This window comes from Eupeodes corollae, chromosome 3 (genome assembly GCF_945859685.1).
Source record: "Eupeodes corollae chromosome 3, idEupCoro1.1, whole genome shotgun sequence".
In the NCBI taxonomy this organism is placed as follows: domain Eukaryota; kingdom Metazoa; phylum Arthropoda; class Insecta; order Diptera; family Syrphidae; genus Eupeodes; species Eupeodes corollae.
Window position 1 is genome coordinate 22,538,765 of NC_079149.1, and position 25,639 is coordinate 22,564,403.

The following is a 25,639-nucleotide window of genomic DNA, read 5'->3' on the forward strand; positions in this document are numbered from 1 at the left end:
TCGACATTTCACGGTCTTCAGCAACACTCTCAAAAACAGACGCAATATTCTCTTCTGTACGCACTGTACGCATTCGTGTGGTTGGTTTAATGTCCAATAAAGTAAACTGAGTGCGAAACTTGGTCACAATCGCATTAATTGTTTGCTCACTTGGTCGATTATGTAGACCATAAATCGGACGTAAAGCGCGAAACACATTTCGAACCGAACACTGATTTTGGTAATAAAATTCAATGATTTGCAAGCGTTGCTCGTTAGTAAGTCTATTCATGATGAAATGTCAAAGCATACTAAGCATCTTTCTCTTTGACACCATGTCTGAAATCCCGCGTGATCTGTCAAATACTAATACATGAAAATCCTAACCTCAAAAAAATCACCCTTTATTAATCGTCCCTATATCCGTTTTCTATCCGTTCCTAGCATAGCTGTACCTGAGGCTATTTACTGAAAAGTACATGGATTTCTAATAGAATATAATAATGAGACTAGTGTTTAACAATGTTTCGCAATTTTTACGTCCACCATCATCGAAATTACTTATTCGGATTGTGCATCATTTTCTAATTAACAAATTCTAACCATTGACATCAACTAGCATCAAAAATGAAGTAAATAAAAACACACTCATCGATCAAATTAATTGCAATCTTCAAAACGACACTTTTTTGTTTTTCTTAAATGGTCAAAAGAATCACAACTAATTAGCTCGACAAATGCTTACATAATAATGGATTTGATTAATATTTTGATATATTTAATGCAAAATTTAAATTATAAACTAAAAGTTAACAAAAGTGAATGATTTAATTGCTATGCCTAGCATCTATGTATATACGTATATGTATGTGTACTCTTAATCAATTTTTCTTTTTCTTGATTTTGCCATTTTGAACTAAACGATCTTTAGGCTTTGTTGTTGGCTTTTTATTTGCTTTATCAACTACCTTCTTCTTGTTATTGTTGGCCTTCTTTTTGTTCTTCTTAACAATTTCATCAAAATCAACAATATCATCATCGTCCTCGTCGCCATATTTCTCAATTAATTTATCCATTAATGATGAGAAACTATTTTGTCGACTTTCTTGTCTTTTCATTATTTGTTGTTCTAGAGTCAAGTTGGAAGATTGTTTGATTTTTTTCTTTAATTCGTCAGATTCGACTTTTTCACGGGCATATTTCTGATGACGACGTTTACGTTTAGCTGCTGGTTCATTGGTGAAAATTTTGAATTCGGGAACTTCTTCGGCATCGATCATTTCTATGAAAGATAAAGAAAGAAAGTATTTTATTAATGTCTTATGATGTGTGCCTTATGAAATCTTATTCAGTGGAGTCATTCAATAGGTCGAATGTGGGGCAATCGACGTCAAAATCAGGAGAAACTTAACGATGGTGCCTAAATGTAATTTCGAACTATGTTATTAAAGGTTTTTTAGTACCCTTGTTATGCCAAAGACATAATGCAAGCGTTAAGAAAGGAAGAGAGGACTGTAAAGAGGATGTTGATGCACTTTGCTTTTGAACTCCTGAATATTGCAATTACAGGAAAAGAAGGAGTATGGTGGTCTCTTTCACATTCGCGTAGTGCGGCAAAAGCACGAACTTCTGTACTGGAAAGAACGACCGAAGTTGGATTAGAGGGTATATTGGTGAGCATTCATTCATTTTGGCTTTAAAACCAAATTGAGGCCTATTTTTCTTCAATAATCGTTATTTATTTTTTAATTTGATATTATAGTATGTTCTATTTTAATTTGCAGTACAGGAGGCAGGATATTTGCCTTTCACTCATAGTATCATGGAAAATAAATCTATGAAATGAGAATTTCAAAATCGACCGTTTAATTAATACAAAAAGGCGGGAGGTTCAGAATTCATTTTTGAATTTGATAATTGAATTAATTAATTCAAGCATATACAGTGGCGATAAAATAAATAACACATGTACTCTAAGACCATATGCACCAATCCTTGAGGCAATTTTTACCAGCTGTCTTTACCTGGTCCATGTTCCCTCGGCATGGAGAGAAGTTAAAGTTGTTTTTATAATTAAAGCAGGTAAATGCTCCCAAGTCAATCCTAAAGATCTACGACCTATAAGTCTATCATCATTCCTTCTTAAGACCCCCGAAAGATTGATTGATATCCATTTAAGGGCACGTAGAGACAAGACTTCTGTCTTCGTCTCAACATGCCTATTGTAAAGGTAAATCGGTGGAAACAGCGTTACACACTTTAGTACGCACCATCGAATATTCCCTCCATCATAAAGAGTTCACTATGGTTGCTTTCCTTGACATCGAAGGTGCCTTTAACAACGTGGACACATCTGCAATCACTTCTGCTGACATCTCTAAATGTAGAGAGTTCGCTTCGGGAGTTAATTCTTTAATGCTTACTAGCAGAATAATTAACTCAAAACTGGGCAACTCTTCGAGCAGACGATTCGTTAGTAGAGGGACACCGCAAGGTGGTGTTCTATCCCCTCTCCTCTGGAACATAGTGGTGAATGAAATCCTAACTAGTCTGAGTGATAGCCTATGCGGGCGACGTTGCTATAGCAGTTTCAGGAAAGCATCTTAACATCCTAAAAGAACTCTTACAAAATGCCTTGGACAGACTAATACTTTGGGCTGATCGGTGTGGACTGGGTGTTAACCCACACAAAACCGATCTGGTCTTATTTTCGAGGAGATACAAAATTCTATTTGTCAACCCTCCCTGTACTAAAGGAATCCAATTAAAATTCTCAGACGAGGCTTAATACCTGGGTCTTGTCTTAGACAAAAAACTAAATTGGAAACGCAACGTACAGGAAAGAGTCAAAAAAGCTACTGTAGCTCTCTTTTCTTGCAAAAAAGCTATTGGTAATAAATGCGGTTTACAACCCAGAATCACGCATTGGCTATACACATCGGTAATCAAACCGATTTTAACGTACGGTGTGGTATAAACAGGGATAAGTTAAATAAAGTTCAACGTTCAGCCTGCCTATGTATAAGCGGATCGCTTCGCACGACCCTGTCTGCGGCACTGGACACCTTGCTCTATCTTACACCTCTTGACATATTTAGCAAACAAATAGCTGCAAGCTCTGCTATTCGCCTCAATGCTTCGTCGCAGTGGACTAACAACAACATTGGCCACTCCGTAATTCTAAGATACTTAGAATCAATTCCAAAGCACACAGACTACACCATCCCCCAACTACAATTCGACAGAAACTTCCAGATTTCTATACCTGCCAGATCTTTTTGGGAGGATAGGACATTCTTGGAGGATGAGTCAATCCATTTTTACACAGATGGCTCAAAAACCAAAGAAGGGGTTGGTGGAGGTGTGTACTCTGAACGACTGAAATTAAGTCTCTCATTGCGCCTTCCCAATCATTGTAGCGTGTTCCAGGCGGAACTTTTGGCGATTAAGGAAGTCTTGTCTTGGCTCAAAGAAAACGTGATATCAACATCTGATATCCGTATTTTCTCCGACATCCAGGCCGCTATCAAATCTCTGGACTCTGTCTCTACAAACTCCATAACAGTCCATTACTGTCGATCATCTCTAATGGAGATGGCGCAACAGTTTAATATTCACTTTTGCTGGGTGCCGGGCCATAGAGACATTCCAGGTAACTGTAAGGCAGATGAACTCTAATAGGAAAGCACGCCACGAGACTAGGCGTATTCTTAAATGGCTTTTGCAGAAGCTGTATGGACGAGGAAGAGGAAGAAACGGTTCTTCATATTCTCTGCACATGCACTGCTCTAGCTCGAAAACGCAAGAATTACCTAGGAGAATTCTTCTTTAACGACCTAAACGATCTAAATCATATCGGTATAACAGCCTCTCACGTTTCGTAAGGGACTCAGGCTGGTTCCATTGAGCTTAGGAGGAAGCCTCAAGATTCATGTCGTATCACAATGGGCCATTAAACTGACCTAAGTGTGTCCGTTTCCATCTTGGACAGCCACTATAACCTAACCTAACCTAATCTAAACATGTTTGCCAAATTTCATTTAAATCCGTTGAACCGTCCGCTCTCTCATAGAACCCGAACCACTGTGCGGCGGTTCATAGATGAAACAAGACTCCGGCATCGTTCAACAGGTACTGAATACCAAGCTCGTTGAACTTCTTGCCAAAGTTTGTCCAATTGAAATATTAAATCTATTTATCGCTTTTTCCACGTTACTCCATAAGTTCTGATTGAGATCTGAGGACTGGGCTTGCCATTCCATAGCACTGATTTTTTGGGCGGATAGCCATTGCTTTACAGACTTAGCCGTATGTTTGGTATCATTATTCTGTTGAAATGTCCACTTCAAAGGCATTTTCTTAACAGCATACATTAGCTTTGTACCTCTTAGGATTTTATTGTATTTACTCTGGGTCATAACACGATACCAAGAAAAAACATCCCCAAACAAAACCGCTACACCATTCTTAACACTCTTTATGGTATATTTTGGGTCACATTCCTGGTTGATTCCACGTCGCACATATTTGTTACCATCTTACCCGATGCGATTGAATTTGGACTCATCGCTTCATAAGATATTTCTCCACTAATTTTGATCTTTTGAAATATGCTCCTTTGAAAACTGCATTCGACGAGAGAGACATGTAGTTTTTTCTCGCAATTCATCCAAGCAATTTTTTTCACGTAAACGATTTTTAACTGTACTCACAGACACTTTAATACCAAGATCTTGTTCAATTGCATTTTTTTATTTTTGGAGCAGTCATAAATGGATCAGCTTTGGTAAGGCGGGCGATGGCAATATCAGTTCAAAAGGTGGTTTTCCTTGTCCGATTCTTACGAATTTTGTATGAAAATCCGAGAAACATTTTTTATCTTTGCGGATACAACGCGGGACTTTACAAGTGAAGGATTTGTTTTTGTGCTGCATTTTGCACATCTTCGTGAAGTAGACCGTTCTGGTTTATGTAAATTGATTTCCGTCCGTAATTCGATCGGAGCTGATGGCTTGTGGCAGGAAGACCCATTATTCTTGAGGGAACGTCTGGAATTCGAATTTCTTTTCGCCTTTGCTGTTAATAAGATCCCTTCGTACACAGTTCTGCGGAAGTCTCTTGTATTTAGTAAATCTAAATCTGGGTGATGTTCCTTTCGGAGTTCTTTGTAAAGCAAAAAGGCATTTACGACAAGGCAGTCCAAAAAGTGGAAAAAAATTCGATGCCACAATTTGTGGGACTTCCTGTCGATGGCATATGTGCTTTTTAGCTGGTCAAATTTATTTACATAGTTCATACAATTATTATATTGCATCACGGCGCCTGGACAAGTCACTTCAGTCATGTCACCATTGCGTTCTCTACGACATACAACACCTGTTTTTGTCGGGTCTAAATAGTTGGTTAGAATTAAAACAGATCTGTAATCTCTCCATTTTATAGCTCCGACATTCGTATCGCTTACCATATAATCAAATTAGCCAGGTATCAAATTTTTGTCTTCTTTCAGTTTCGGCAGATATTAACTATTAGAATTTACAATTCCACACGCTAATATATTGTCTCTCAGTAAGTCTACCTGTAGGGCGTAGCTATTAAAATAATTATCAAAGAATACTCTATGATTCTTCGACTTTAAAGTTTCGCAAAATTTTCGAACCACCTTGCCACCGAGATCAGCCTGAATTGGCTTTTTTTGGCATACACTGCTTTGAATTTGATCATACTTTCATCAATAGCAATGTTTTTTGAGGAGTACAAGTTTTGAATGTCTAACATTGGTCTTACTTTATAGAGTTTGTCAAAACAAGAATTACTTTTATTAGGCATTATGCTGTTGTCATTCGAATGCAAGTTCTTTAGAAACCAGCCAAAGCGATTGAGTGGCATAAACGATAGGGGTCATGCAAATTAGGAGAAGATGACCAGTAATCCTTATAACTAGGCATTTTTTTTACCCATGGCTTAATTTAAACCAAGAAATATTTCTACTTCTTTAGAAGCAGGTATGAAATGCATTTCTTTCTGCATAGTGTTAAATTTGTCTGAAAACAAATTAGTTCAACAAGATTATCTGACCAAAACAAACGAAAAAGCTGGATATGTGTAACACTCTCCATACCTGTTATATTATCTTGTATACTTCCATCTCCAGAAAATTCACTTGGTTTCACCATTTTGAAGTAAATCGTAGCCTAAATGTATATTTACTCCCTAATTTCAGCGATCGAGATATCACCTCCGCAAGTCTGGAAACAGCCAGAGGAACATTCTGGCTGGCGTCGGCGTATCTCGGTCACGACCACCTTGGCCCTGTCCCGGGTGACACCCTGGAGAGATTAACAGTTGAAGCGCAAAGGCTCAACATCGGCCTCATCATCGGAAGTGATGCTAACGCCCACCATACAGTGTGGGATAGCACAGATATAAACGACAGGGGTGAGTCTCTTTTCGAATATATTCTAAACACAAACCTACTCAAACCTATTACTAAAAATCGACAAGAAGTTTTAGATATAACTCTTGTCTCCGACTTCATTAACAATAATATTTTGAACTTGAAGGTATCTAAAGATCACTCCTTTTCTGATCATAGATACATCCAATTTAACTTTATAAATAAACCACCTTGCCAACCGATCTTTCGAAATCCAAAAAGAACAAATTGGTCAATATACAAGATAACGTTAAATAGTTTAGTAGAACCTGGACTCTTTAATACCCCCTCCAACACTGAAGATCTTGACGACTAAGTCAATAATCTAACATTAGCCCTAAATATAGCCCTAGATACCGCATGTCCTCTTATACAAGTAAGAGGTAAAAAGAAACCACACTGGTAGAACTTAGGGCTAGATCCACTTCGAAAAGAATGCATACAACTCTTTAGAAGAGCGAAACTTCTAGAGACATGTCTTACAGGGAGAAACTTCTGTAGCAACGTAAAAGATTGCTCTGAACCATCCAGACTGCGCAAAATCCTCTCCAAAAATCCAATCATGCCAAACTGCTTGAAAAAACGCCTCTGGCCTCTGAACCAATTCAAGCGAAGAATCGCTTAACTTGCTACTAGAAGTTCACTTTCCTGGTAGCTCTAATATTATTAATAACATTGTACCAAATAGTTGTGACAATATATTATATCCCCCACATTGTCTAGTCACTAGGGAAAAACTCAAATGGGCTATTAACAGCTTTAAGCCATATAAATCTGCAGGTCTGGATGGTATAATTCCAGCTAAACTGTAAGAAAATGCAAGTTTTCTAATACCCATCCTAGAAAACATCTTCAAGGGATGCCTTAAATTGGCATACATCCCGATGTCTTGAAGACAAGTTAAAGTAGATTTCCAAAAGCTGGAAATTCCAGCCACGTTAACCCTAAAGACCTAAGACCTATCAGCTTATCATCATTCTTTCTCAAAACTTTTGAACGTTAGATCGATATCCACTTAAGGGCAAGTATTGATAAGTCCCTTCTTTCAAAGGCTCAACACGCCTACAGCAAAGGGAAAACGGATCTACACAGTATAGTACGTACATTCGAATATTCCCTCCATCATTACACCTTAGTCGCCTTCTTAGATATAGAAGGTGCATTAAACAATGTCGACACATCTGCAATTGCACGTGTATTGACATCTCTGAAGGTAGATAAGTCGATCAGCAAATTAATTAAGCAGATGCTGATAAGCAGGATTATCAATTCAAACCTGGGCGATTTTACTGCACAAAGGAGTGTCAGCTGAGGTACGCCACAAGGTGCTGTCCTATCCCCTCTCCTTTGGAACTTAGTAATAAATGGATTACTATTTACTCTAGAACGAGAGGGATACAGAGTGTTTGCTTATGCGGACGATGTTGCTATTGCAGTAACGGGTAAACATCCCAATACATATACTAAAAGAACTCTTACAAAACGCTTTTAATAAGCTCATCAGATGGGCAAATCGGTGTGGACTAGGCGTTAACATACAAAAACCGACCTTGTCCTCTTCACAAGGAAATACAAAGTCCCACTCATTGATCCTCCCCTCATAAACGGTGTTGCACTCATTTTGGACAAGAAATTAAGTTGGAAACCTAATATTCAAGAGAAAGTAAAAAGGCCATTGGTAATAAATAGGGCATACAGCCCCGCATTACACACTGGCTATATATCTCGGTCAAAAGGCCGATCCTTATGTTGCAGCGGTATGGTGGACGGCGCTAAATATAGCGACAAATCGCGATAAACTCAGCAAAGTCCAACGAACAGCCTGCTTGTGTATGGGAGGAGCACTTCGCTCTACCCCCTCCGCCTCACTTGATGTTCTGTTCCATCTAATACCGCTGGACTTTTTCAGCAAGCAAACGGCTGCTAATACAGCCATACGGCTTCAAGCCTCATCTCTGTGGATCAATAATAAAATTGGCCACACCACTATTTTGAACTCGTTCAGAACTATAAACAGTAATATTGACTATACCATACCCCAGTTTAATAACTATAGCTTCAAAGTGACTATACCTTCCAGGTGTTCTTAAGAGAATACATCATTTTTGAACGATGATCCTATAAACTTTTATACAGATGGATCAAAAACGGAGGATGGGGTTGGTAGAGGCGTATACACAGATAGACTAAACTTAAGTCTCTCCTTTCGTCTACCCGATCATTGTAGCGTGTTCCAAGCTGAAATCCTGGCTATAAAAGAAGTCCTATCATGGCTTAGAGAAAACGTTATATCTACTAATGATATACGCATCTTCTCGGATAGCCAAGTTGCGTTAAAGTCACTAGAATCTGTCTCCACTAACTCATTAGCAGCACTCTTACGGAGATGGCTACATAGTTGCCGGGCAATAGAGACATTCCAGGAAATTGCAAAGCTGACGAACTTGCAAAAAGCGGAACAACTTTACCTCTGCTGACTCACAATGCTAGCATAGGTATCCCCTTAGCTACATGTAAACTCATGCTAAAGCAAGATACCATAGAGAAAACAAACTTCAGGTGGAATAACACCACCACCTGTTAAGAGACTAAACTAATTTGGCCTAATCTTAGCGTCAGGATCTCAAAACAATTAATCTCTCTGAGTAGATTGCACATTAGCTACGTTATTGGTGCCCTGACTGCTTGATAGGAAGGCATGCTATTGGACTTGGATCCCCTGCAAATGATTTTTGTAGGAGTTGCATGGACGAGGAGGAGGACGAGACAATCTCTCATCTTCTGTGCAAATGTTCTGTCTATCACAAAAAAACTCTGACATTATTTGTCTCCTACGCTTCATTCGGAGTTCCAATTGTTTCAGCGAGTTAAGCTGATCAACTGATCCATGTGGTATCACAACGGACCATACTTTGGTCTAAGTGTGTTGGACTTCCAAACCAACAGCCACTTTAACCTCGTTCGAGAAATTTAATGCCTTTATACTATTTTCTTTGCTTTATGCAAACAATTCGAAGACGTTGGAGCTCCGAGCAAACATTGAACGCAAATATTTGGCCGAACCATCGCAAATTGGGTACTCGGTGGCCATATGAAAGAAGTCTAGTTTTATTCTTTAATGTTTTCATTGTACTTCAAGCATATACTAAAGTTTTTAAAATATTTCAAATGGTTTGTGCTTTATTTAAAATTTTAAAGATGTCGAGTCCTTATTAGAAATAGCTTTAAGATGGCGAAAAACAGAAAAGCTCTTTATACTACTCTTTACTTCGAATTCACATCACATCTTAGCTTGCCTATGACCGAAACTCTTTGGCTATAAATGAGTATACTTTTTCAATTAAACAGAGTATAGGGAATCTAACTGATCGTCAAAGTTTTATGCGATCTTTTACCCCTGGTAAATCTTGACATAGACTGACGACGAAGATAAAGGATATACATTTTAATGTATATGATATGCACCATTAACTTTAAGACAATTGGAGTCAAGAGCAGAAGACGCAATATTGTAGGTATGCTTCAAATTCTCAAAAACAGGATAAAATAATATTTTAGGACTTTTAAACTAAAAATCTTACCTTGAACAATTTCCTTCAATCGGGGCTCATCTTCCACCGCTATAAAAGGAACCGAATTGATGATGTGATTTATGCATCCTTTTCCACCAACATATGCTTTCTTAATATCTGCCCGTTCTAACTCGGAGCCTTTAAACATAAAAGCATTAGTTTGTGTGTTGACCTATCAATCAATCTATGTATAATTATCTTACCAACATATTCCTTCTCATAATTTTCAATCTCTTCAGTTGTTATGGGTTTGAAGATCTTCTTCCACAATTCCAACCAAGTCGACAGACTTCCCTCCTCATCATCATCTTCAATAACACCTTGTTCATCGTACAGTGCCTTTTTGTTTTTATCCGTAAGAACTTGATGGACCTTTCCCAAGACTTTAAATTTTTCTGTGGCAATTTCTTTTTCATCTTCTGGAACTCGATCGGGATGGACTTTGAGTGATATTTTGTAGTAGGCTTTTTTTACTTTAATAAATTAATTGATTAACAATAAATAAAATGTTTAAAACAAAGTTGAAGAATTGTGCAAAAGAACTTACTGTCTTTTTCAAGAGATTCTTTGGGAATCTCCAAAAGTTCATAAAGATTTCGAGTATTGAAATACTTTTCACAACATTCTAGAAGACTAGGCATTGTTTTCTGTTTTGTATAATTTTTCACAATAAACAAAAATTGTTAGTTTAGAAAATATAATTAATTTTAATTCTTTCGTTTTCGCTTTTTTCGCCAAATTTTGTTTTGTTAATTTTTTGGCAACCGGAATTTTAAACAAACACCGCGCCGCGCCAGTTTTCTTTTTATTTTTTGTTCATTCTTTTCTTGAATGAACTCTCTTGCAAACTCAAGGCGAGTGAATATTTTAAGTGATGCCAGGTAAATTCTTTTATAGTACCTTTATTATTATTTATTCGTATTATGTTGAATAAAACACTACTTTTTTTATTTAACTCAGAATTTTCAAGAGTTAGGGAATTTAAAAAAAAATAAAGAAGTTTTATCTTGAATCGACCACTCTTTGAAATACTACAATATGGGCAGCTAGTCGATTTCTATTTCTATAGAAAATTACCCTTACCCCTCTGTCAGCTTCTGACATTGAGAAGTAAAAATTACACCATTACATAAATTAGTTAGATTCATGATGAACTTGAGCATTTTTAAAATTTACCACAAAAATGGTAAACATTTTACATTCATAATTGGCAAAACTAAATAACTTTTGAGTCATCCTGAAGCAGTCTTTTGGTCGGATATAGTACAACTGATATAAAATTGAGAGTTGATGGGACATTTTAGTGAAGTGAAGAATCAAAAACAGAGGCATTGCAAGTTAACAACTGAGAATATTGGTTGTTAGGTTTGTAAGTTTGTCGATTTCTTATTAATGTTCAGAATGACATTGTATTTCCCATTAATACCAAGGTCTATAGGATTTTAAAGAAATTAACACAAAAATTCAAGATGATTGATCGACAGCAACATAGTATTTTCTCTATGGGTCTTTAAAATGAATCAAAATTATCCGGATAATCATCGGCAAATCGTTTTTTAGTGATCTAGGCTGATTGGCTACATTTTTAAGTAAAATTGCTTAATTTGGGAATCAAAAAATCCAAAAATTATTATTAAAAAGACTCTCGATGTGCATAATCCACAACTTGTTAAGACTAGAATTAAAAGATATTGAGGTGGACAACATTATTTTTACAAACATTACAGTAGGCCACGAACAAGCAACTATACAATCGCATGACCATTTAGTTGATCACAAGTAATCCAAGAGATATTATGATTTAATCAATATAGAATTTGTTCTTCCAGACCGCTTAAAAGATAATGACTGATCCAATGTCCTGCAATTGATTTAAGATCCTAAATATGGTATTTGTAAAGTTATTGAGGCCACCCATCAGCTACAAATGTGCGAATAACTTATAAGTAACTTTATGAAAAGGATATGGTACTTTAACAGCAGTTCTGGTGGCTATGGGTTTAAATAATCACTTTCTGTTAAAAAAATGTTCACTTTACTTTTGTAAAATATAAAAGTTTGCTCTGTATACACTTTAAACTCAAACTTGCCCTTTCGGTAGGGCTCCTGCTGAAATATGGTATCATTTCGTTTTTGCTTAATACCGATAACAGAATGCGATATGTAAACTGCGAAGGGAATCATGTGTCAATTTTGACATTTCTTATGCATATTAAGCTAAGCGTTCACATTTCTATATCCTTAAGAAATACTTGCAATTATTTCTATTTCGTCTCGATTTGTTATCATGTTATTTTAATTTTAATACACTTTTTTCATTTTAATTACATATATGAGATATTTATGATATTTCTAAGTTTTAAGGTTAATTATTCTACTCTCAGACTTGAATTGCTTACCAAATTCCATGGGAGTAATATTTGGGAGAATTTCCATAAGCAAGAAATGCTTATAGTTTTGATTTTTTCACAGTTAGTGTTTCAATAGAACAGGTTTGAAATATTAAGGCTATGAACTACCGTTAAATTATCTTTTTGAGTAATTTGGTGTGTACCCACTTTACTACGCCTATTCCCACGTAAATCTTCATAGTCACCTGTGAAACAGGTCGTTATGACTTTCCTGAGCAAATGCAGCTTTTGCTCGAACACATGTAAAGAATTTTCTTCCAATACAATACAAAAAAACAAATCAATAGAATCCCACAAAATATGCAACAACAAAACAAAAACGAGACGGAAAAGTCAAAATAAACCATTAGTTGAAGAACTCTGGGTTGGTAGTATCCGAATTGGCGTTGGTTTTATCTATTCCTTAAAGCAACTAGACCTTCGGTAGGTTCAACGGGAATATGAAGAAACTTTTGCACTTGATCTTTTAATTTCGTTTAATTTGTCAAACTTCATAATAATAGAGGCCCTTAAATTCTTTCAAAAACAAAGCTTGTTGATGTCTAGAAACAAAAGATGCCGTTTTAAAATTAATTTATTAATTTTATCACCAAACCTACGAGAGGGGAAGTATAACTTAATAGCTGGAAATATTTATATGTAAGATTTTCTATGGAATATTGAATATCTATATTTAAATAATAAAAAAATCCACATGTGACACATTCGTGATGCGCTAAACAAAATTTAAGCCATTATTTTTAAGTGTCTAATGGAATTTATCATAAACTATTCGAATTTGAAATTCCCAAGGGGTATCAAAAACATAATAAAGTATTTAAGTTTGTGAGAAAAGTCAAATTTGTTCTAAGTCAATGCTTGGATATATCCATTCTTGATGAATCCAAGTGTCAAATGAATTTGAAATCAGAAGCGGAGTCAGACAAGGCTGTATTCTGTCGCCAATATTGTTTTTGTTGTTGATAAGCGATGTACTGCGCTCAGCTCTGTCAGGTAGCGTTAAGCTTATGGATTACGCGGACGATGTTTGCTTACTCTCTCATTGGATCATGGATCTCCATCAAATGATAACAAGTGTGGAGAGAGAAGTAGAAGTTGTGGGGCTGAAAATTAATTCCGACAAAACAAAAATGATAAGCCTCGGAACCCGACCATCCTCTACAGTAAATATTTTCTGGCAATCGGTGGAAAAAGTGGAGATCTTTCAATACCATCGAAGAACCGTTTCCAACCGAACGAGACGTCATCTGCCGCATGCGCAAAACAAAAACGGCATTCGGAATAACTCTATCAGCTTAAGAACAAAACTACGGCTGTTTCGCACAAATGTTGAATCTGTGCTTCTTTATGGGTGCAGCACTTGGAAGGTTACTTAAGCCATAACAAAAAAGCTGCAAACTTTCGTAAATAGATGTCTTCGTAACATCCTAAGGATTTTCTGGCTAAACCGTATTTTAAATGAGGTCCTTCAAAGAAGGATAGGTCAGGAACCTATAGAATCTAAAATAAGCTTCGAAAAGGTAACTACTGCATTGCAGTCCAAGCAATGCAGTAAAATCCGCTCACACAAGAAGGAAGAAGAGCTGGACGACCGAGAAGAGGGACAATCGAGGATTAATCAGCGTCACTAAGCAAGAGCTGGTGGAAGCTGAAACACATCTCCGGAAACCGCAGAAGATGGCGCGTAGGCGTAGTAAAGGCCCTAAGCCCCTTAAGGGGTTCCCAACGGACTTAACAGGTCTGAGGACCTAAGTAAGAAAGTTAGTCAATACATGACATATGTTTTTTCTTTTTACCAATACAATTAATTTTTGTATGCAATTCTGACCGCCAAACAGTTTTTTGGCCGTCCTAACCCAACAAAAATCAATTACTTTTGTATTTAAAAAAGTTTTTCTCCATCTTAAATATGGTTATTTAAATAATGAATTTGCCATATCCCAAAAGTAAGGCTAGGCGCACATATGCAACTTTTTCGAAACCAAATAGTTCGATCGTTAGTTGCCCAAACATCGCGCACATAAAAAACTCCTAAAGTAAAAAACGAAATAAACAAATACAGAATAAACATAAACAAAATTTTGCTTTCTCTTGCATTTACAGAAAATGATTCAACTATTTAGTTGAATGTCCCTGCAGTTACCTATAATTCCTTGTGACACAATCTAAGGAATTGGTTTGAGATGATCGTCTAGTTTGTGATAAAACACAAACTAAAAAGTTGCTCGAATGGGCGACAGAATGCTTTCTGCATGTGCGCGGACTCTTAGTAAGTCTTTAGTGCTCAGTTTATAAACCAAATAGTTTTGAAACTAAAAGTTGCATGTGCGCGCCTTGCCTAAATGATATTTCGCAAAAATTGTGTGTTTCGGACATAAATATCCACTTTATTTTTGCGTAAAGTTTTGGTGTTTACACCTATTAAACTCACGCTTGCCCATTTGGGAATGGCCGCTGTCAAAATATATGGCATAATTTTGTTGTTAGTTCAAAAATTATATTCGAAAGAAAAATTTTTGAATTTTCTGATTTAAATATTCAACTGGGGGCTTCGATTAAAAAAAAAAATTCATGGCCTAATACTACTATAAATAATATTTAAATATTTATACAGGGTAAAAATTCATGCTTCTCTAATACCTATTATGTTAAACAATTAAATGACAGGCCTGATGGAATTTATCATAATCCATTGGAATTTGAATTTTTCAAGTGCTACCAATAATCATTTTGCTCAAAAAAATACCTCCCTTCAAATCTTCTCACGGCAACACTTTATTCTACTCCCTCGCTGTAACAATTTTTCCATACAAGCAACACAACAACAACAAAAATTAATCGAGTGTTTCTCTTCCCTCAACCAACTGTCATATCTGTCAAATAATTTTTGTTTTTGTCTTCTGCTTGCGCAAAAGAAGAAGAAGGAGAAGCAAAATCCACATTCTAGCACCACTTCTCATTCGAATGGAGTTTCCCCAGTTTTCTTTTCTTCATTATTCCATTATTTCGTTCGCTCCTCATACTTGGCCACACATTTTTCTTATTTATTTATTTACTTTTGTTCTTTTGTTTTTTGAAAGATCAAAAATCGAAATCGAACGAACGAACACAGCGCGGATTGATTCGTTATTCGTAGAAATAGAAACAACAAAAATAAATAAACCAGAAGCCATACTGTTGATATTTTAGCAGAAGAAATTTTTGTTTATTTTCCTTTCAAAAATAAGTTCAGAGGTTGACGCGATTGAATGAAATTATCGGATCGGGGGCTTTAGCAACGCGACAACGACTCGACGACGAAGGCAGCTACGGCGACGACGACGACGACCGCAACAACAATAAGAAGAGCAACAACAACCACAATATCTACGGCAGCAAGGCAAAGGCAAAAGCAATTCAATTAATTAATATATATTCTATTTGTAGCCATAGCTTTAGCCTGTAGCTCTCCCTCGTATTCGTTTACCTCATTGTCCACTTTTCCATTTCCATTTGCAAGTCGAGCAATGGTGCGTTCGGTTCGGTTTCATATTCTAATACGGATTCTGGTTTGGTCTTAGTACCTAGTTTCTAGTGGAAAACAAGTTCAAAAGGAATATAGTGTCTTATAGGCACACATAGCTTGGATTAACCTCTATCTATCGACTGACGACTCCTCTGTACTTTGTCGCGCAATTCTTTCCCAACAAAACAAAAATAAAATAAAACGTGTGTGTTTTTAGTTTGATAAGTTTTTATATAATCACAATATCTATAAGTTTCAACAGTGCGTAAGTGGGAATCTAAAAATATATCCATCGCCCGCCCCATCGCGTTCTACAAGTAGTGAAATAAAAAAAAAAACAAGTCTGTGTTTAGGAAGCTCTTAGGTTACCCCAGTGATTCAGCTCTTGAAATGCTGACAATTCGGTCGCGGTTGAGTGATTTTCGGTGTTTCCTTCCTCTTTGTTGTGTTTCTTGGAGTGGCATCCTGTTTGGAAGTCAACTGACAAGCAAAAACAATGTCCTGCCAACCACCTGTTTGCGGCCGAGTCAGCGCAATAAAGTCACAATTTGAAAACCTGAGCGGTAATGGTTCGACAACAACAACAACAACTTCGCCATTGTTATCGTCGACGACGACGTCGTCTTCATCATCAAATAGTCATAATAAGAATCTCTTTCAAAGGAAATCCACATCCCTGGATATACCAGAGAAGCCAAAGAACTTGAAATGCATCACCGTCGTGCCAAAGTCTTGCACAACCACCACTCGAATTCCCACTCAGCTATCGCGGGCCACACAATTCAAACAAGTCAAGTCCGCCTCGCTGGATTCCGAGGTGCGACTGACTCGACACACCAGTGATCCGGTCAAGAGGAGCAGCATTAAGCGTAGTCCGGCATTTCGAGTTGGTGACAAACACAATAAGGCTGTCTTTGTCAAGCAGAACTCCCTAGAACCCAAGGAACTGCCCGAGAAGCCCGCCCGCCTCGAAAGTTTCTTGGTAAGAAAATGTGCCAGTGATATCGACCGACTGCAACAGTCTGGTCTATCTGATTCTATACGAGCAGCTCTGCGGCGGCCACTGCCCAGTGGTCCTCCGCCCCAAAAGCCACCACGCGTTGTCAGTTGTGGTATACCCACTACCAGCACTCCCAAGGAGCGCCAAGTTCACGAGAGACTCTCCCTTTTGGAGTCGCATTTAGCTTTAAAGAAAAAACTGAAAGAAGCCGAAGCAGAAGAGGAACAGGAGCAGCTAATACCTGGCAAAAAGCAGAATAATTTCTTACAAAAGGCCAAAACCGAACTAGTCCTCCATACTACGAGGACCTCTTCGTCGAATCTCTTAGACTGTTTATCATGCCACAAGAGTGTTGCCAATATTTACGATTCCGTTACGCCCGATGAACGCAAACCCCTGACCCAAAATAATTCAAACTCGAACTCAAATTCGAACGTGATCAAAAGATTTTCCAACTCCGTATGGCCATTAGTGCAGCACCACCAGCAAGAGGAGCCCATTTACATGGAACCATTTGCACATTTAAAGAAGAAAGTCGTCGATAAAGATTCAACTAATACTTCGGTGGATAGTAATCGATGCACGAAAATCGATGAAGTCGAGGAACGTTTACTCAAACCATGTAGCAATGGAGATGTGGATGGTGTCTCATCGACAACAACCGAAGACAGCTCTACGAGTGATGAATCTGTGCATAGTGGTGGCAGGCAGTGTGCATGCCCGGAACATCATTGCAATGGCAGAGATAGCGATGTGCATTATATGGTAAGTTGATTCAAGACATCATCATCATGAGTTCTTGGTAGGTATTGATTTTATTTCTCATTCTCTTTCTTTTTGTTTGCAAGTTAACTAGGCATAGCAAAAAGGCTAAGTCTTGGTCGGTGTTTTCTTGTTTTGTGTTGTCTTGGGGGTTTTATTTAATTGATTGTTGTTGACTTTCTGAAATGGTATGGCTTTGAAATGAAGTCAGTCAGTTTACATTTTACAGCTTTTCAGATGTTTAAGGGAATAATGTGGTCACGTAGAAGAAGTGTAAAATGTGATTATTTTGTTGGTCTACATCGTATATAAATTGTTTTGTTGTTTTTGTTTTTGTTCTTGTTATTGGAAGCTACTTTGCAGTGAATGGGTTGAGATTGGATGGAAGGGGTCTTTTTTTCTCTTTGTAAGGCTTCTTAATTTTATTTTTGTTTTACTTTATATAAAATGTTCGCCTTTTACTATTAATCTTGTTAGTTTGGTCTGAGGCATTTGGAAGAACAAAAAAAAAAAAACTAAATGTCATTTGACTGGGTTAAAATAGCCTTTTTTTAGTATTATTGTTATCGTCGTTGTTGGCTTTGTACCTATTATTCAAATGATTACTCAGTGTTCTAGATTGTTTCTTAGCTCTGATCAAGTACCTATTTGCTTTTCATTTGTTCAAGTTCTTATTTGTTTTCTGGAAAAAAAAATATCTTGATAAATTCTTCTTATCAAATTGTTAGTAAAATAATCACAGATTAAATTGGATCTGATAAAAATAAACTAAGGATGATAAGTACCACCCATTTCTTTGATTTTTTAGATCTGAAGCACATTTTAAAAACAATCCTTTAAAAATGTAAACAACTTCATTACAAACATTTTGAAAGATCTTAGTATGCCTGTTAATTTATATATTTTGAAGAAAAAGCTAGATTTCTTTAATTAGCTAAGTAGGCTGCCATAAGTCTGTTTTTTATTTAATATTATGAGACACACCCCTGAGGTTCTAGGCAAGTTAGATAGTGTCCGCTGTTACTTCATATTTGCCTTGCTGGATGTTTGAATATTTATTTATTTAAATTTAAAAAAAACAAAACTATACTTTGAATTCTAGTTCCAAATTATAATCCAAATTTGAGCTACAGTTGCTCAAAAAAGAAAGCGGACACCTAATGTTTTCGTCGTTTCTTTAAAATATTTCATTAAAATTATGCTCAAAAGTGTTCATATGGATATTTTTTCAACTTCAAATGCATGAAAAAAAAGATGATGATTCCATTCAAAACTAAAATAATTAAATTTTTTTATTCCAAGTACATACATCGATTTGAGCTCAAGAGAGAAATCGGACACTTGGCAGCACTGCACTTTCTTTTTATTTAAACGAAACTAAATGACAATTTTAGTATGCCGTTACTTTTTTGTAATGTCAGGCGAAACCAAAATGTATTTAATTTTAAAACGGAAGTCAAGATGAAAAGAAAACGTGGTTACACATCAATAGAAGTGCGAAAACTTGTGATAAAACATTTTGAAGAAGGAAAATCGGTTCGTAAAAAGAAGTCCCTCTACTGTAGAGGATTATAAAAAGGTAGGTATAAAGAAGCAAATTCTGTTTAAAATTCCTCAAAATCGAAGACCAAAGTGATTAAGTGTTGCCGATGAGCGTTGGATTGTTAAGCAAGTGCAGAAGTTTCCTTTAATAAGTGCACCAAAGTTAACTGCTGAGGTAAAACAATATTAAAATGAGGATGTCAAATCGGAAAGCATAAGAATAGTTTTACGAAAAAGCAATTTCTATGAAAGAGTTGCCCAGAGGAAGTCGTTTATTAGCTAGCAAAAGAGAATAAAGAGAAAGGTACAGATTTTGGAAATATGTTTCATTCTCAGGCGAGAGTAAATTTAATTTATTCCGATTTGGTGGACAAACATATGTATGGAGCCAAAGCCAAATGAAGAGCTCAGAGAAAGAAATCTTCGACCAACTGTGAAACATGGAGGAGGCTTAGTTATGGTTTAGGGTTGTATGTCCGCTGCTGGTCCAGGAAATCTTGTATTTATAAACGGAATTATGGACCAATACAAATATATTCAGATTTTGAAAGACAATTTAAACCAGAGTGCACACAAATTGGGAATCAGAGATGAATATTGTTTTTACCAAGACAACGGCTCTTTTATAACTGTCGCAGTGTGCTTGAAACTCTTCCTGGGTCTCCAGACTTAAATGTCATACTACACCATTTCAAGCAAAACAGACCTAGAACTGGCCTTAAAATGTGAATGGGATAAAATTCCAGCTTCTTTATATGAAAAACTTGTCCAATCAATGACAAAAGGATTGAATTCAGTAAAAAAGAGCAACGGTATGCCTACAAAATATTAGTTTATTGTTATTTTCTTCATTTTTTTTTTTGTTTTTTGTTATTTTTGCGAAGTGTCCGATTTCTTTTTTGATTCAAAATATGCTGGTGTTTTTTTTAAACTTAGATTTTAAGAAACTATTCTTTTCAATTCTTTTCAAACATTTTTGTTTGTTATATTTTATGAACCATATTTTGTTTAGTTTGTTTAAGATTATTTATTTACGGTTTTAAGTGGAAAATAAAAACTGTCCGCTTTCCATTTTGAGCAACTGTAAATAAAACATAAATTAAAATTAAAGAACAGACCAAATTTGTAAAACCAAAAAATAGAACGTATACAAAATTTTAAAAAATAGTGCGAATACGCAAGAGTGTACCACTATTGTTTTTCTTATAACAAAATAAAAATGTGTGAAAAAGAAATCTATTTTGTAAAAAAGTGAATATGCTTTTTGTTGACAACAAAAATAAATCTTGTTAGGTAATTAATATCTCTGAAATCTTATTTCTCCGAAAACGCCTAATCACTTTTTTCATACACTTCTTTTTAGTAATTTATGTTTTTTAATGATTGTTCACTCTACACAATTGTCTGGATCTGTGATAGAATTATTGAAGATTTAGCTGAAGATACATAAAATAAGATTTTCTTGAGAAAGGTTAATGTGTCTATCAAACGGTGAGTTTTTTCCAAGAAAAAAAGAGTATTCGTCTAGTTATGGATAGAATAACAGAAATATGTGCAAGCATACACATCAAGACGTATTCTATGGAAGATAAATTGGCTTAGATGATCCGAAATAGGTGTGTATGCCTTCAAAGAGGAGACAAATGATGACACCAAAGAATCAACTAAGTTATGAGCACTTAATTGCATCCGTTAACAACTTTTTTAATATATTGTAAGAAAAATAGTATAAGGCATAACGTTTTTTTTGTTTAAATATTCCAATGCCGACTTTAAAATCTAAAGAATGAATAGCAGATGGATTTTAGAGTAGGGGCCGGTTATAGCTATCAGTTAAATCCATCAGTAAAATTTTTGTTTTTAGTTTTCGATCATGTTACAGATTTATTTCTAGTAAAAGATTGATGCAAAAAGATGAATCCTATATTCAAGTATTTTTTTCAAAAAGAAACAATACAGTTAAAGTTTTATTTAATTTATAAATCCATTTTAATTTTTTTAGTGATGAAATTTCATTTTACTGAACAGCTGACTGCCAAAAACCAAAAAAATTTCCATTTCGTTTTATTGTTTGTGTTCCAATTTTTTACTGTTCTAATCACATCATTAAAAAATTTACTAGTGAAAGCAACAGTAAGGCGCCAGTTATAGCTATCATTGGTTTTTATCATTGAAAACTAGCATTGGAATTTTTTTGAAAGGTCATTTATAGATATCCTTACAAATTTCTGTCATTGGGCCTTATCAATAATCAAAGTTAAAGCTCACTTAAATAATTAACTGGGTTTTAAATATTTTGCCATACCAATAAACATTTTAGTAGTTAGGTTAAGGGCTAAGCCCAGTTAAATTTGTTGTTGGGAAATTCAACTATAAATGACCAGTTAAATTAAACTCCATGGTTTGCACTGTCGTTTCGACAGCACACGCAACAAATACTTTTCAGGTCACAAGAGTTGAAATTTGTTGATTGTTGTCTGCTGATTGTTCGTGGCAATATTTTATAAAAAAGTAAGTAGAATAATATATGTTTTAATATATAATTAATATTATGAGTTTATGCTGAAAAATATTTACCTGTAGGGCCGATAAAACTTTGTATCGTCATATTTTGAATATGGTTTAATTTTGTCTATATATACATTTTGCCTCCTTGGTTTGGCCATATTTTCCAAGATATTTATACCTTCTATTATTGGTCGTCAGAATCCATTTCGAAATTTAATTTCAATCATATATTTTTGTTTTGTTTATGTTTGCAACTTTTACAAATGTCAACTCAATGCTGTCCTTTTGACAGAGAATGTAGTAGGAAGGCTTATTAGTAAAAGACGTGTTTATTTTGGTTATTAGTTTACACGCAAATTAACTCCCTGTTAAAATTTAACTCAACGATACCTAAACGCATGTTGAGCGATTTATTATTGGTAAGGCTCATTGAAAAATTCCTTTTTGACATCCGCCGAAAAATTTTTACTGACAGAAATCTGTCATTGGAATTGTGTGAAATTGGAAGATAAATCAGTGAAACCATTCGTTTCACTTTTGAACATAAAAGTATCAGCTACTCAGGAAAATTAATTTCCGTCCGGGAATTAGAAAACCACATTTTTAGGGGCCGGTTATAGCTATCATTGGTTTTCATAATTCAAAACAAACATTGGATTTTTTGGTCGTTTATAACCTAAATATCATTAAAAATTTCTGTCATTGAAAAAAAATTCCTGATTGAATTCCAGCAACAAATTTTTACTGACAGAAATCTGTCATTGGAGTTGTGTGAAATTGGAAGATAAATTAAACATTTTTAAAGAAATTATTGCGCAATTACACTTTTTTCCTCAAAAAATTTGTGTGTGATTTCCGATCGATCAGTATATAATTTTCATTTTTAATCAAACACCGTCAAATATCGATTCAAAAAATTTTCTGGATCGATTATCATGAACTGATGCCTAAATAAATTGTCTGAGGAGCGAAGCTCGATGTTATTATCGAAAGAAAACATTACTGATTGCTATAAACGCTCATCAGTGAAACATTTCAGATTCCTCCTGTTTCAAAGGTTACTGTTGGATTTTACTGATAGCTATAACCGGCCCCTTACTATGGTAGGAATGTGTAAAATAGATTCATAAATAACTTTAAAAATGTTAACAACCAGTTTTTCTTTAAAATATTTAATAATTTCAATATATATAAATTTTTTAATTAAAGTAAGCAACATTAACAAAATAAAATAAATGAAGAATACGGCAACTCAAAAAATAAAACTTCAATAATATGCGTTTCTTTTACATACTTATATAAACTTTTTAAACAATCTTTTATACAATTGATTTTAATATTTTGTTGGATACCCTTGATAAAACTCCGTCCAGTCGCTTGGGCATTTTTTTAATAATTTTTTGAAGGTATTCAATGCCTATTTTGCTCCATTCTTCTTGAAGCCGTTGCTTTAGTGCACTAATGGAAGAGACAGGGTTTCTCGAACTCAACGGTCCAATTCACCCCACAGATTCTCGATTGGGTCTGGAGATTGTGGAGGTGTTTGGATTACTTTTGGACAGTTATACAGAAGCCATTTCATTACAACATGCGCCTTATGCTTCGGGTCGTTTTCCTGGTAAAATTTGAAATTCCCTAAAATGCCCATTTTCCCAGCACTTTGCCTTAAATTTTCTTTTAGGATCCTCAATTAGTATTCCTCATTCAATATACCGTCGATGAATACTAAATTTCCCATGCCTCTTGCCGAAATGCACCCCCAAACCAGGATGTGCCCGCCTCCATGCTTCACTATTGGCTTTGTGTTGCTGCTTTTAGGCTCTTCATTTGGCTTCCGCCACACCATAACTCTTCCATCCGATCCAAAAAAGTTGTACTTACTCTCGTCAGCAAATATTACATCATCCCACCGAGTTGCATTTTTGTGTTCCCTCGCAAATTTGATCCGAATTTGCTGTTGCGCATATTGATAATGGCTCTTTTCGGGCAACACGGCCATTGTAGCCATTTGTCTTTATGGTTCGGCGTACCGTTGATGCAGATATTTTATTTTTGCATTCCATTCACACTTCTTGCACAATTTTTGGTTCACTTAAACGAGATTTTGCTTTCATTTTTCTTACTATAAGCCGTTCTTCTTTCGTTGTTAACTTTTTTGGTTGACCCATCTGCTTCTTTGTTTCGATCCTCCCTTCTCTTTCATACCTCCGAAAAATATCACCGACAGTGTCTCGCTTCATGTCCAAAATATTATCAATTTTTGTGTACGTTTCACCTTTATTATGGTGAAAAATAAAAAGGTTTTTTTTTCAAGGCTTCCAATTTTTCCTTTCCTAACTTTTTAAATAAAATCAAACGATCTTACACTAATTTTTTTAAAAAATGTATGCAAACGTTTATTGAACACTTAATTTTAACGGTACTCTTAAATAGACAAACTGTTAATCGGGGCAAATGTCAAACTCAGCAAAGAAAACAAAAAAAAACAAATATTAATGAAGCGATTACATGTGTCCTTTTTGTGTTGTTTATCGTATATCTTAATGCAGTTAAGTGATTGTACCATTTTTTTAATGAAATATTTAGGGAAAATATACTTTATTTATAAAATAACCAAATAATAAACCTAAATTCAACTTTTATTTCGAGAAAAACACAAAAAAAAATATTTAAAAATAAAAACCGAATATTAAGACACTCACTGTAAATAAAATGTATCACTTTTGCTTGAAATCTGAGAACTGATTTGTATAAAATTCTGATCGCACAATTCAAAAAGAATGAACAAAAATTTAAAGATCTTGTTATCTGTTAATTAAATTGGGCAATTAATCTCATATTATAGGCGTTTTTCTTTTTAAACCTAGACCACTGACTACTGAGCAGAATCTGAGCATATCGAGTACATTCTGAGTAAAGTTTCATCAGAGCTTATTTATGAAACACACTGGAACTGGAGTAATGAACTGTCAATAGCTTAAGAATTTTCCAAACAAACGTGAAGTCTGCTACGCTCAGCTTTTTACTCCATTAGCTTGGTCATTTTATCCAGAGCTTATAGAAAGCGCTCCAAACTGGCTCTCTGATTAGAAACAAAAAACACAAAGCGAGAGCTCTGATATCTCTAAGCAAAAAAGGAGCACAGATCTTTTTTGACAGTTTGAGATTAAAAAGAAAAAACGCCTTATAACCCTTCAGTTTGACAGATGTCAAATACCACATCTAAGAACTTGAGATTCCGAAATGAAAGAACCTATATTTTTAGCTGACTGAATATTTGACTTAAGTATAATTACTTCAAATTTTTGTCATAATACTCGTATATGCTCGTTACTCCAAAGAAGCTGCAAATAAAGTCTACAAAAAATATTTCAAATGATCTTAAATTGAAAACCCCCCAAATAAATAACAGTGGATAACAACTATTAAATTCAAGTGCAACAGTGGAATCAACAGAAGAACAAGAGAAGAAGACCAAATATTTAAAATCCACTTTCTTATAAGAAAAACATATTTCTAATTAATTGTAGATTAAAAAAAACCATGTTGAAATTCCCATTTAAGAATGAAAAAAAGTCTTATGAAATATTGAAAACAAGAAAATATAGTTGTCCTATAAATATGCACGAGATCCACCAATTTTTTGAAATAGAGTTGCATTTTATTTGGAGTAACTTCTTATGCCAAATAAATTGTTCCCAAAATAAATATAATCTGCGTTTTTCGGAAAAGAAAATCCAGAGTAGATGGGTTTTTCCAAGACTCAATAACCCAAACAATATAAACGCTATGGTAAAAAATAAGAGTGGCTTTGATCCAATAAAATTGGATAAATGGGGCCACCGGACCATGTTGGATTTTTGATTATTTTTAATAATTTTTAATTAAAAAAAATCAAAAAAAATATAGATTTTTTCGTAACAT

At 35.2% G+C, this 25,639-nt stretch overlaps 2 protein-coding genes across 2 annotated transcripts in view; one reads left to right on the plus strand and one right to left on the minus strand.

Moving 5' to 3' along the window:
• Positions 1-731: 731 nt before the first annotated feature.
• On the minus strand, positions 732-10,839 carry LOC129952569 (J domain-containing protein CG6693). Its single transcript, XM_056065204.1, has 4 exons — positions 10,535-10,839; positions 10,191-10,460; positions 9,997-10,125; positions 732-1,261 (listed from the first exon to the last, which is right to left on the minus strand). Exons 1-4 carry the CDS (start codon positions 10,626-10,628, stop codon positions 861-863), a joined length of 894 nt encoding a protein of 297 aa, XP_055921179.1. The 5' UTR covers positions 10,629-10,839; the 3' UTR covers positions 732-860.
• A 4,527-nt stretch (positions 10,840-15,366) lies between these two features.
• Positions 15,367-25,639, plus strand: part of LOC129948953 (uncharacterized) — an 83,978-nt gene continuing 73,705 nt past the window's right edge. The window contains exon 1 of the mRNA XM_056060108.1: positions 15,367-17,668. Coding sequence (XP_055916083.1) covers positions 16,400-17,668 — 1,269 coding nt within the window. The 5' untranslated portion in view covers positions 15,367-16,399. The remainder of the gene's footprint in view (positions 17,669-25,639) is intronic.